The 14,636-nt window shown below is 41.6% G+C and overlaps 1 protein-coding gene across 3 annotated transcripts in view; it reads right to left on the reverse strand.

Moving 5' to 3' along the window:
- LOC140484767 (glutamate receptor ionotropic, delta-1-like) overlaps nucleotides 1-14,636 on the reverse strand; it is an 843,252-nt gene that overhangs the window by 133,313 nt on the left and 695,303 nt on the right. For 2 of the 3 annotated variants that reach the window (XM_072583587.1, XM_072583590.1), the window contains exon 5: nucleotides 7,547-7,600. The exons of the other annotated variant lie outside the window; for it this stretch is intronic. In XM_072583587.1, coding sequence (XP_072439688.1) covers nucleotides 7,547-7,600 — 54 coding nt within the window. The remainder of the gene's footprint in view (nucleotides 1-7,546; nucleotides 7,601-14,636) is intronic. 3 annotated transcript variants of the gene reach the window in all.

Genomic DNA, 14,636 nt, shown 5'->3' on the forward strand with positions numbered 1-14,636 from the left:
GTCTAATACCAGCACCTCCACAACTTGTTTAAGGGAATTGCAGGACAGGTGAAAGGAGGTTTTGCTACAATTGGTGAGACCACCCCTGGAATGGCTTTGCACTTTTATTCAACATCTTTAAGAAAGATATATTTGCATTGGAGGCAATACTGTGAAGGTTCACTAAATCGGATCCAGGAATGACAGGGCTGTGCTCTGAGGAGGGACTCAGTAAACAGACCTATATCCTTTACAGCTAAAAGGACTGACAGGTGATTTCATTTAAACATAGAAACCTAAAGAGGCTTGACAAGATAGATACTGTGACTGAGAGAATTTAGAACAGAAACCCACATTGTCATACGCTATTCTTATTGTACAACTTAACCTGGAGTGATTCCCTCTGCCTGCCTGAAGATCTGTTACTACAACACTGGCAAAATAAACCTTTTTATTAAGAGATTCCATCTCAGAGGAGGCACCCTGCTGATCCAAATCCAACAACCTGCTCTGAAAACTCTTCTTGCATTTTGGCAGCTGTGACAAATTGCCCCAGAACAGCTGATACAACCTACAATGTTCTACAAGATAATTAGCAACATACTAAATAAAACAGCTTCCAACGTTCTGAGAAAAATGTTCCATCGCCTATTGTTCACAGGTCCTTTTAACAAAAGACTCCAGAATCTAGATCTGAATTTGCGTCACCACTGAAGACCAATCAGATTTTCCTCAGACTGTGCTGTGAGTTTATTTAGTGCTGAGATAGACAGAAATATGGTCTCTCAGAGAATGAAGGGAGTTGGGAATTGGTGGCAATTGGATGACCAGCCATTGTAACATAAATGATAGAGAAGGTTTGAGGTAATGTCTGATCTGCTGCACCTCTTTTTAATTACAATCACAATGGGTTTCCTCCATGTTCCCGTATTATAGAGTTATAGAGTCATAGAGATGTACAGCATGGAAACAGACCTTTCGATCCAACCCAATCTAGCCCCACCTGCCAGTACCCGGCCCATATCCCTCCAAACCCTTCCTTTTCATATATCCATCCAGATGCCTTTTAAATGTTGCAATTGAACCAGCCTCGACCACTTCCTCTGGCAGCTCATTCCATACATGCACCACACTCTGTGTGAAAAAGTTGCCCCTTAGGTCTCTTTTATATCTTTCCCCTCTCACCCTAAACCTATGCCCTCTCGTTCTGGACTCCCCAACCCCAGGGAAAAGCCTATTTACCCTATCCATGCCCCTCGTAATTTTGTAAACCTCTATAAGGTCACCCCTCAGCCTCTGATGCTCCAGGGAAAACAGCCCCAGCCTGTTCAGCCTCTCCCTGTAGCTCAAATCCTCCAACCCTGGTAACATCCTTGTAAATCTTTTTTGAACCCTTTCAAGTTTCACAACATCTTTCCGATAGGAAGGAGACCAGAATTGCACGCAATATTCCAACAGTGGCCAAACCAATGTCCTGTACAGCCGCAACATGACCTCCCAACTCCTGTACTCAATACTCTGACCAATAAAGGAAAGCATACCAAACGCCTTCTTCACTAATAAAGGAGGAATAGTATTTCGAGCCCAGTGAAATAATAACCTAAGGTTCAGCGATGGTTTGATGTTAAGTAGTAGGTACAAAGTGTGGCCAGTGTTTACATTGTACTGATCTATAACAAGGCATCAGGGTAAAGAAACACACCCCAGTTGCAATCTTGCTTCAGAGATTAGTTACATTGTGTAATGTTTCTGTGGCATTTCCCAGGGGAACAACAGCATCTGCACAATTTCATATACACCCCACGTGTCCCTCGAGATGCAATGTCCTCATCATCCCCAGCATCGATATCACCATGACAACAGGAACCCTTACAGGGGAGGGGGGGAATTGGAAAAATTAACAGTGGACAATGCAAATGTAATGAGAACGTAGGCCGGTGGGAGCACGGAAGGGAGAATAACTCACAACTAGATTCAGAAATATGTTGTTTCTGTTTGTGACAATTGTTATCACTTCAAAATAATTCTGTGTGTGAGGTATTCTGAGACTGTTCAGAGCAATGGGATAATGCAAGTTAGTCTTTCTTTTCTATTTCCTCAAAGCTGTTGACAAATGGTTGTGACGAATCAACATAGTATACTTTCAATCAAGACAGAATATGTACTGGAAGATAATCTTTTAGTAGGAGAGAGTTTCACAGCCTTATGCCAGGATTATGTGCAGAGACAAGCCCTAAATCTCCTCTATCCTCATAAAGTAATTTCTAGTTTAACAATTTAAAACCAAACTGTATCTACACTGTCAGGAAAACATTTCTGTATATCCCCTACCATTCTTAATCCATTAGCAAGATCACTCGTTTCATGTTAAAGAGACTGACGTAATTTGTATTCAACATTAACTGAATTGACACTATTGAATCCCATTTACCTTCATCCCTGCCTACTTGATGGTTCATAAACAAGATTGACAATGTCAGAATTGCTTAAAGCACCTTTATATTGCCAATATCTCTCTACCTGTTGTGCTGAAAATGCCTACTATCTACAGAAGCCGGACTGAGGCCAAGGAAATGGTTACTCCCCAGAATGTCCATACATTGCACTAAAAAGACACTTGTGATGTAAGCAAAAAGAGGTGCAGCAGATCATGTTACAATGGCTGGTCATCCAATTGTACTGAGGCTGGGTATATGAGACCATAAGAAATAGGTACAGGCATAGACCTCTTAAGGACAGTGGGATAAATGGCAAACTTACAAGGTAGACCGCACATCTTGTGTAAATCCTTCAAGTAACAATCACTTTGTTTTGGGAAAGCCGAGTGGTGATCTAAATGTGGTCTTTACAGTGCTGAAGAGATCTATTAGGCCACACAGGAAGAATAAACATGACACACAGTATATGGTGATGCCTCAGGAGCAATTTCTTGAGCATCCTTGATGTTTCAAAGCAGTTTCATTCACAAGCCACAGATTTTCAGCCTCCCTCGGGAATGAGTCTTCTTATCCCACAGAGCAGCATCACTCTGAAATCTCCTTTCACTGTTCTCTGAGACAGTACATTACACTTCACAACAAGTGATAGCTTAGAGCACAGAGTCCCTGCTGAAACTTCTGCCAAGTACCCTCAACCAGCAACTCCTGGAGACTAGTCCCAACTGGATTATTACAATTGGAATAGTTCCTGACAAAACCTTGTACAATTTCCAACAGTTCTACTATATTCATCTGCCATCTCTAATCTCTGCACATAACTGACTTCCCTTATGACAATTCTCATTCTGGTACATGGTCTCTCCCCATTTCATATCCTCTTGTCACCTAGAATTGGATGCAAGAATCTTAATTATTGTGTAAAGAATTGGGAAGTGATACAGAAATTGGATTGTGATATAAATCTGCAAAGGAGGATCATATCAGCCTAAGGCTGCATGAAGTTTCTTTGTGGTTGGAATTTGCTTCAGTTAGTTCAGGATGGTTCCTTCTGCAGTACGAAACCAGTGGCTGCTACATAATTAATACAGGGGAAAGAAACAACTTGTGAGCACACAGATCAATATCTGAAATAGAGTTCTGATTATGTGCCCAGCATTGATCCCCAAATATTCATTGTTGGTGGGAAGAGGCAGCTTCCTGAAGAGCTGTATAGTTTACATTACCCCAGGGTAACTAATGTGCCAGTGGGAGCAGAGACTGAGTGCAATCAGGCAGAATTTGTTAATCCGACTTAACATTTGCACATTTGTTGCTCTTTGCAATCTAACCACTTAGAAAGAGTATTAAAACAGAAGCAATTCAGAAATCATTGTTTTTGTATCTGAAAAGGATAATTATGGCTGAATAGAATGATTCAATTTTGTCCATGCAATGTTCGCATTCTGTATATCCTTGTACATTTTAGTCTTCCATCACTGCAATTAGTCCCATCTCTCATTGACATAACAATTGGTATAACACCAAAACATTGATACGAGATGTCTCTAGCATGTGTGATAAACACCAATGCTAGTCAAAAATATTGAACAAAGTTTCAAGCTTAGAATACTGTTCATGCATTCTCTCCCCAGAATTTAAGCAGAGCTTTGAAGCTTTAATTTTTGACATTTAAAGCAGTCAGAAAAAGAAATCCCATTTGCGGTTTTAATGAATGCTTTATCATTTATAATCAATGGAATAATGTTCCTCATTAAAATAGCAGAGTCATTCAGACAAATGTATAAACACATTCAGTACAGTATCATATTCCCTATAACTGACATTAATGTTGGATTCCTCAGTAGTATAAAATATCGGTGCGGCAGTAGGCGATTTGGCTGTTTGAGCCTGATGTGCCATTCAATAGGATCATGGCTGCTTATCCAAGTTAATAGCCTGTCCCAGTTTCTCCCCCATATCCTTTGATCCCGAGAGCCCCAAATGTGATACCCAACTATTTGAAATCATGCAATGTTTTGGCATTGCTTCTCTCTGTGGTCATGTATTTGACAGGCTCACTATTCTCTGAGTGAATAGAGTTATAGAATCATAGAGATGTACAGCATGGAAACAGACCCTTCGTTCCAACCCATCCATGCCGACCAGATATCCCAACCCAATCTAGGCCCACCCGTCAGCACCCGGCCCATATCCCTCCAAACCCTTCCTATTCATAGACCCATCCAAATGCCTCTTAAATGTTGCAATTGTACCAGCCTCCACCACTTCCTCTGGCAGCTCATTCCATACACATATCACCTCCTGTGTGAAAAAGTTGCCTCTGAGGTCTCTTTTATATCTTTCCCCTCTCACCCTAAACCTATGCCCTCTAGTTCTGGACTCCCTGACCTGAGGGAAAATTTGCCTATTTACCCTATCCGTGCCCCTCAGAATTTTGTAAATCTCCATAAGGTTATCCCTCAGCCTCCAACGCTCCAGGGAAAATAGCCCCAGTCTGTTCGGCCTTTCCCTATAACTCAAATCCTCCAACACTACAATATCCTTGTAAATCTTTTCTGAACCCTTTCAAGTTTCACAACATCTTTCCAATAGGAAAGAGACCAGAATTGCACACAATATTCCAACAGTGGCCTAACCAGTGTCCTGTACAGCTGCAACATGACCTCCCAACTCCTGTACTCAATACTCTGACCAATAAAGGAAAGCATACCAAACGCCTTCTTCACTATCCTATCTACCAGCGACTCCACTTTCAAGGAGCTATGAACCTGCACTCCAAGGTCTCTTTGTTCAGCAACACTCCCTAGGACCTTACCACTAAGTGTAGAAGTCCTGCTAAGATTTTCTTTTCCAAAATGCAGCACCTCGCATTTATCTGAATTAAACTCCATCTGCCACTTCTCAGCCCATTGGTCCATCTGGTCCAGATCCTGTTGTAATCTGAAGTAACCCTCTTCACTGTACACTACACCTCCATCTGCAAACTTACTAACTGTACCTCTTATGCTCCAATAAATCTCTCCATGTTTCAGTCCTAAGTGTTTTTTTTCATACTTTAGCAAGTCCTTCGACAAGGTCCCTCATAGCAGGCTGATATAAAAGGTGAAGTCACAATGGATCCACAGTGAGCTGGTAAGATGGAGACAGAACTAGCTTCGTCATAGAAGATAGAGAGTCGTGGTGGGAGTGTATACTTCTGACTGGAGATCTGTGACCAGTGTTGTTCCACGGGCATCAGTGCTGGGATCTGTTTTATTTGCAATGTATAAAAATAATTTAGAAGAAACTTTAGGTGGTAGAATGTATAACTTTGTAGACAACAAAAGAATATGGTGAGCTCCACACAGTGGGAAGGATTGTCAGAAGATACAGCAAGATATAGATAGGCTGGGTTCTTGGGCAGAGAAATGGCAGATGGAATTTAATCTCAACAAATGGGAGATGATGCATTTTGGAAGCGCGAATGCAGAACTCTTAGTAGCATCAACATACAAAGGGATCTTGGTGTACAGGTCCACGGTTCCCTGAAAGTGGAACCATAAGTGGATAAGGTGGTCAAGAAGGATTCATGCTTGCCTTCATTGGTCAGGGCATAGAATATTAAAAAATTGGCAAGTCTTGTGGCAGCTTTATAGAGCTTTAGGTAGATCACTTATGGAATATTGAGTACAATTCTACTCGCCACACTACCAGAAGGATGTGGAGTCTTTGGAGAGGGTATAGAAACGGTTTACCAGGATGTTGCCTGTTCTGGAGGGCATTAGCCTATGGAGAGTTATTGGACAAACTTGGTTTGTCTTCAGTTGAACATCGAAGAATGTTCAATGATAGAAGTTTATAAAATTATGTGAGGCATGGATAGAATGTACAGTTAGGGTCTTTTTCCCAGTGTAGAAATGTCAATTACTATAGGACATAGCATTAAGGTAAAAGAGGACAAATTTAAAGGAGATGTGAGAGACAAGTCGTTTCATAGAAAGTAATGAGTGCCTGGAATATGCTGTCAGAGGAGGTGGTGGAGGCGGATACAGTAGCAACGTTTAAGAGGCATCTTGATAGATATATGATAGACAGGGAATAGAGGGGTACAGACCACGTACAGGCAAAAGGATTTTACTTTAGAACGGCATCATGTGTCAGCACAGTCTTAGTGGGCCGAAGGGCCTGTTCCTGTTTGTTGTATCTTTAGAATGTGATGCCTGGTTCTAGATTCCACTGCTTTTAGGAACATCCTTCTTGTATCTACTCAGCCTAGTTCTGTTGCAATTTGTAAGTTCCTGTGAGAGCTTCATATATATTAAAGGCTGACATGCCTAGTTTCTTGATCAATAGGAGTTCAGATACAGGGGACCAGATTGGATACTTTTACTAAGACTGTATAGGCTTGGAGTTGGCAAGATTTCATCAACTGTTTTGTACATAAGGTCAACTGACACATTGGGCACCAGACTGTTAACTGTGGAGCTTGTATTCAAATTCAGAGTGAATGAATTAGTAGAAATTACAGCAGTGTTTTGCTTATAAGCATGAGGGTCCTATATGAAATGAGCTTCAAACACTGAACTCAATCCTGAAGGTTGTAGATTGAAATCAGAAAACTATCCTTAAATTTAGCAATCATCACCTGATTACAGGAGAAAGTGAGGACTGCAGATGCTGGAGATCAGAGTTGAAAATGTGTTGCTGGAAAAGCGCAGCAGGTCAGGCAGCATCCAAGGAACAGGAGAATCGACGTTTCGGGGATTCCTGAAGAAGGGCTTATGCCCGAAACGTCGATTCTCCTATTCCTTGGATGCTGCCTGACCTGCTGCGCTTTTCCAGCAACACATTTTCATCACCTGATTACAACCAATTCCTAAACCTGCCTCTTGTTCCCAACCAGACCTGACATAGTAGAGTCCATCAATCAGCTGGTGTCTGAAAACCTGATGTTTGCAATCCTTCACCATCCCCAAAGGTTTATTGAAATCCTGAGGATGACTCTGAAACATTCTTTTCTCTTGTTCCTGTTGGAGAAATGGCCTTCACACGGTAGGCCAGCTAGCTGTGAGAGAGCTCCTAATAACATTGCTCAGTTTCTCAAGCAGAACTGTGCTATTTCATACAAGTAGCAATGGTTCTGGGCTTACCTCATTTACAAAGACCCAGTGGCTGTCCTTTGAAGCCAAATTTGTTTCCACTGCCTGCAAGAGACCACAAGAAGTGAAACATCGTAAGTGTCGTACTAACATATGAAATAGGAACAGCTGCAGCCCATTCAGCCCCGAGCATGCTTTGTATTCAATAAGATCATGGCTGATCTGATTTGTGCTTCAAGTTTCACATTCCTGTCTATCCACAATAGCCCTGGATTCCCAGCATAATAAGGATTGACCCACCTCTGTCTTCAAAATATTTAATGTTCCCAAATCCATTGCCTTCTGTAGCAGAGGGTTCCAAAGTCACACAACCCTTGGAGAGAGAAAAAATCTCCTCATCTCTGTCCTGAAAGGGTGTCCCTAATCTTAAAACAGCATCCCCTAGTTCTGGACTGACCCGCAAGAGGAAACATCCATCTTGTCATGACTACTCAGGAACTGATACAGTTCAATCAAATCACCCCTCACTATTCTAAATGCCACTGGGTGCAAGCCCAATCTGCCAAACTTTCCTCATTAGACAATCCCACATTTCAGGGATCAATCCAGGAAACCTTCTCTGGACCAACACCAATACATTTAGATCCTTCCTTAAATGTAAAGACCAAAATTGCACACAGTGTTCAAGATATAGTCTCACTGATGTCCTATATAACTGAAGCATGATGTAGAAACATGGACATAGAGATATTTTGAAGAACAGCAGAAGGTTATTTGACCCATTGTGACTGTGCCACTAAGCCAAGAGTTTTGACCATTCACTCTGTACCAGTCTGCAATTTTTATGTCTTGTGCACTACAAACATTTCTACCTTCCTTTGAGTTACCTATAAACTTAATAAATATACATTTCCGACTTCATCTCAGTCATTGACATAAATTGTGAAAAACTGAGGCCCTGGCACAGACTCCTGTGGGAATACACTCATCACATCCTGCCAATTAGAGATCCATTCATGTATCCTCTCAGTTTCTGGCAGCCAGCCTGTCTTCTATCCATGCTGATGTTGCCCCTGTTGTGACTGACTGGGGTAGGCAGCTTGAAATCAAGTTCCATTATTCTGAGAGTCATCACTAACTTGAAAATGTGTTTAAATCATCAAATTGCCCAATTGTACCCAACAATCTGATTTTGGTGGCCTAACGGTTTCATTTGGGTTTACAGAATATAAACATTAGGTTTTTCAGTAACAAGGGACAACTACTCCTGGCAATCAAGCTGCTTTTAACCATAGCAAGAGAGAAACACAAATTGTTAACTTATAACTCAGCCATTTTTATTAAAATTCCCTAAACACAAAAAGAGACAAGACAATATGTAAGTATTATGGGTGGGAAGGAAAAGAGTCAGAGGAGTACAGTCCTGGCACCAGTCTGGATCACGGGTGTCAATGAGTTGTTTATTTTTCAGCTGTCTTTTGATTCCTTCCAATTCTTTGCAGACAAAATGAGGTTGTGGGTATGCTGATCCTTGGTCTTCCATTCACTTAGTCAAGGATTCCCCCTTTCTATGCCTCTGAAGGTGGTCTATCCCCTTAATGGAAAGTTTACAGAGATACCAACACACAAAGAAAACTTAGGACTGTAGCTCCCTCTATTTACCTCCATAAATCCACACAGAATGGAGAAAGGGAGATGGGTGCTTTCTCTTCACAGACTATATCTTTCTGTTTTGGCGTAACCACCTGCTCAGGAACCAATCAAATGGTTGTTGCTATGTTGAGCCCTCCTGAGTCCGCAACAACTGATGCTGATCGAAAACCAACTAAAACATTGCCTGAATACTTCAATAAGGAAACATTGGAGCTACAACTCACAATGTGCTTCAGCAACTTGTTCCTAAGATTGCAAATATCTTTCTCTATGGTGTCGTTGGTTTAAAGCAGTATGCCTTTCTTATTTAGACCACAATCTCAAAAGAAATTGGTGTTTGCATTTCTCTATCCTGGAGAGATGAAACACCATTTCCTTTCATCACAAGGTATGTGACATATAGAGAACAGAACATGAGACTTAGATCCATTCATTATCTCTCATCCTTTTATCAGTTCATACAATCTTTCATATCTTTCTCAGAAATACTTTCCTTATTCCATCATTTTTACATTTGGAACAATATATCCAGTATCACATTGTCTTTAATTGCAATATGAAAATCTTTATTTTCAAGAAATATTCTGAATTAACAAACTCCATCTAAGCAATCTTGCATTTGATATTTAACCTTTTTAAACAACGGATTTGTCCTGTGATTGTGACTGAAATGAATACACTCATATTCCTGCTTCAAGAATAATATCCTCAAAGCCTGAATGAGAACATTGTCCCACACATCTGTTTTCCAGCTGCAGTTGCTTCATTAAATACTCATTTCCCCAAACTGGAGGAGAAATCTGATTTGCTCAAATAGCTGATCCATATTTGTGTTAAAAATCAGAACTTGACGTCGGACGCAAAATCTGCTTTGAGGGGTCCCCTTCCAAACCATTGTTCCAAGTTACATATGGTCATCATGTCTGAAACAACAGCATTTAAACTTTCTGACCCTTTTGTTTCATCCAAATTTCTAAAATCTTTTTGCTCAGTGAACTGAATATCGGAGTAACAGACAGTCCAGCTGCAGGTAGTGAGGGAGGGGACCGAGCAGGGGAGCTCAAGCAGCTGTGCCAGGACCTCCATCTGCAAATAATGATGGCGAGGGATGGCAGTTTCTGTACCCAAATGCGTCTTGGTGGAATGAGGAATGATGGGAGAAAGAACAGCAAAATAAAGTATTCCTCAACCCAATGTGAACCGTAGGCTTTCTTCCATATAAAATACTGTAAATACATCCTTGTTTAACCTGAGTTTCCCTTTGTGTTGGTAATGACCGCATGTCAATGGAATAATGATGGAATGAATCCTGTTTCCTGATCTTTGGGCTGTCTTATATAAAAACCTCATGTTGTTTTGGGAAAACAATCAATATAAGGAATTTAAATCTCAGTGGGGGACTTCGGGCTCCAGTTGCAAGTTTGATGATTTTGAGTAACATTAATCTCTTGCACTTCAGAGTTCATTGAATTTCCCGCCTTTTCTAACTGACTGTTGGCATTGCTTATGTTCATCAGAGTCATCAGGAAATTTCTTTAAAATCCTTTAAAACCTTCATCGAACACTTTGGAAATATTGATATCACCTGAACATATTTTGACAGATTCTAAAGGAGAATTTTGAGGAGAAGTCTCAACATCCATTTTGCATCCTTTTAATTATTGGATTGGCTATGTTAAATTGCCCATCATAACCAGGGAATGTGCAGGCAAGGTGGGTTAGCCATAGGAAATGCAGGGTTACAGGGATTGGGTGGGATGTGGGCTCGATGGGCCAAATGGTCTGCTTCCACACTGTAGAGAGTCTATGATTCTAACTGCACAAGGACTATCTGTATATCCTTACTGTCCCTTTCACTGGGCAATACTGCCATTTCTAGAGCATAATATGAAAGAGATGGACATTACTTTTCTGAGGAAACTGTTAAAGGATGCTCAATTACATCATGTTCATCTAATTGCACAGAATCTATCTGCATTTTCTTTTTCTCCTGCTCAGTGGGTAAAGTTATTACTTCCTGAGCTCAGCAGTCAAGATTTAAACCTGATGGTATCGATGATTCTGCTAGAGGACACAGAACAGACTTCTGTTCCCATTGTTATTACACATTATGCATTCCACATTTCTGGAACAGGGCTTCAGACTCAGTGCTTTTACTTTCAAACAGATTGGTGACTTCTTTTTATCCTTTATCATTTAGTCTTACTCGACACTCAATCTTACACAGTCTTTGTTCCAAAAATCCAGTAAACGTGACCCAAAACATCACGACTCATTGGCTATGGGGCACCGAAAGTCAACCCACTACTCCAGCAATCATCACAAATGTAGAAATTTGATTAAAACACCAAATTGCCTGTTTTTTTTTCCTGACTGTCTATATTCAGTTAAAAGAATATGCACCAGTTTTCTTTTGTTGATATGAAAATTATTATTCGTTCTAGTCAAACTGTTTTTAAACCAATGGCAAGAAAACAACATGAATTGCAACTCATGACTCTACACAAAAAAAATGCCTTTTTGAAAAATTTCTCTTTACAGACAGACACATGGAGAGCAAAACAAGGAGTGAAAAGTAAGGGTGAGGAAGGAAACAAAATCAGGGAAGCACCATTTTGGCACTAATCCAGATCATGGATGTTGATAAGTTGTTTTCTTAAGCTCCTTCTAAATTTTTGGTAATTGTTGACAGATTTGTGGACACCCTGATTTACTGGTTGAGGATTTGATCTTTCAGTGCCTCTGAAAGTGATTTCTGCCTATTCCTTTTCAACAGGGATTTGCAGTCAGCAGCTCACAGACAAGAGAGCATGAGCAGTTAGCTAGAGGGTTTCTTTTACCTCTCCAGACAGAAGCGAGAGAGAAAGAGAGAGACAGGGAGAAAGAGAGGGGTGGGGCGGGGGGGGGGATGTGGGGGGAGGAGAGGAAGAGAGAGGGAGGAAGAGAGAGGGGGAGAGAGAGAAAGGGAGGGAAACAGAGGGGGGGGTGAGAGAGAGAGAGAAAAAAGAGAGAGAGACAGACAGACAGACAGAGAGAGACGGAGACAGAGCCTGGTGTTTTTGCTGCATTGTCCATATCCAAAGTCGGAGCCACATGTCCAGAAAACCAATCAAGTAAAATAAACCAAAGAACGACTGAGATCTGAAACAAAAACAAAACTTCTTGGGGTTCTCTGCAGGTCTGGTAGCATCTGTGTGAAGAAAGTAGAGTTAATGTTTCGAGTCCGGTGACTCTTTGTCAATTTTGGTTGCTCTGCTGAGCCCATGCTAACTGATGCTGATTGAAAACCAACCAAAAGACTGTTTCTTGGCATAGTGCCCTGAACACACACAGGCAGTGCCACTCTATCGTGAATGCTCTCTCAATCATTGAGTAATCCAACATTAAAGATACAACTCACAATATGCTTCGGAACTTTTAAAACTGCAGGCATCATCTTCCACAGTTTCCTTAATCTAAAGCTGTATCTACGCTCAGTTTTAGTACACAGTCTAAAGCAAAAAGGGGTCGTTACATCTTCTATACCATAAGCTTTCATTTTCCACAATAATGTTTAATGTGCCACCTTATAGAACCCCTTCCTGGAATGCAGAGACCCAGGCTAATATTGTCTCCTTAGTGCAAGGACTGTAAAGGACTGCCCTTGGGGGTAATGGAATTGTACTTTAGCATGTGTTTCAAAACCTTTAAATATTTGTTTTATGTAAATAGTTTTGTTTATTGTGTTTTATTTTGATTTCATTTGTGTATAAAACTGTTGTATTGTTAAAAGCAAATCTGCAGCATTTCGATCTTATGTTTCAGTGAAAGACTACCTTGCTAAAACAAAAGAATGATCCATTAAACAAAATTTCAGTTTGCGATCTAACTTGCGTTGTAATAACATCAGGTGGGATCATAACAACAATCATCATTGAACATCTACACTTCTGACCTTATGACAGAGGGAAGGTCATTGGTGAAGATGATTGGGCCCAGGACACCATCTTAAGTATTCCTGCAGAGATGTCCTGTGGCTGAGATGACTGACCTCTAATAACGCAAACATTTAGGTGGCACGGCGGCTCAGTGGTTAGCACTGCTGCCTCACAGCACCTGGGGCCTGGGTTCAATTCCAGCCGTGGGCAATTGTCTGTATGGTGTTTGCACATTCTCCCCGTGTTTGCACATTCTCCCCATGTCTGCGTGGGTTTCCTCCCACAGTCCAGAGATGTGCAGGTTAGGTGAATTGGCCATGCTAAATTGCCCGTAGTGTTAGACGCATCATTTGGAGGGAAATGGGTCTGGTTGGGTTACTCTTCAGAGGTTTGGTGTGGGCCGAAGGGCCTGTTTCCACACTGCAGGGAGTCTAATCTGCTTTTGTACCATGTATGATGCCAATCAGTTTCCCCGAAACCCACTGACTCTAAAATTAAAAGCAAAATACTGTAGATGCTGGGAATCTGAAATAAAAACAGAAAAAGTTGGAGAACTCACTAGGTCTGATAGTTTCTGTAGAAGAAGTCATTATTTGAGTGCAATGACTCCTCTTCAGAAACTACTGACTATAGTTTTGCCGGGGCTCCTTGATGCCACACTTGGTTAAAAGTGGTCTTAGCGCCAAGGACTGTCCCTCTCCCCTCCCCTCTAGAATTCCGTTCTTTGGTCCATGTTTGAACCGAGGTTGTAATGGGGTCAAGGAGCTGAGTGGCCCTGGTGGAACGCAGACTGGCGCCACTGAGCAGGTTATTGCTGAGTAAGTATCTCAGCTACTGATAACACAATCCATCACTTTCCTGATGATAGAGAGTAGGCTGATGGGGCGGGAATTGGACAGGTTGGATTGTAAGTACTAAACACAGTGGGCGACATGGTGGCACAGTGGTTAGCACTGCTACCTCACAGCGCCAGAGACCCAGGTTCAATTCCCGCCTCAGGCAACTGACTGTGTGGAGTTTGCACATTCTCCCTGTGTCTGCGTGGGTTTCCTCCGGATGCTCCGGTTTCCTCCCACAGTCCAAAGATGTGCAGGTCAGATGAATTGGCCATGCTTAATTCCCCATAGTGTTAGGTGAAGGGGTAAATGTAGAGGAATGGGTCTGGGTGGGTTGCTCTTCGGAGAGTCAGTGTGGACTTGTTGGGCCGAAGGGCCTGTTACCACACTGTAAGTAATCTAATCTACATACCTCGGCAATTTCCCACAGTGCTGGGTAAATGCTCGTGTTGTATTTTTTTTGGAACACTTGGCCAAGAATACAGTAAATTCTGGAGGACAGGTCTTCAGTACTATGGCTGGAATGTTGTCATGGCTTGTAGCCTTTGCAGTATCCTGTGCCTCCAAGTGTTTCTTGATATGTGGAGTGAATTGAATTGGCTGAGACTGGTATCTGTGAAGCTGAGGACTCCAAGGGAAGCTGAGATAGATCATCCATTTGACAATTTCTGGCTGAAGATAGGTGTAAATGTTTCAGCTTTATCCTTTGCCTGGTATGTTGGGCTCCTCCATCAT

Source organism: Chiloscyllium punctatum, chromosome 13 (assembly GCF_047496795.1).
Source record: "Chiloscyllium punctatum isolate Juve2018m chromosome 13, sChiPun1.3, whole genome shotgun sequence".
Lineage (NCBI taxonomy): Eukaryota > Metazoa > Chordata > Chondrichthyes > Orectolobiformes > Hemiscylliidae > Chiloscyllium > Chiloscyllium punctatum.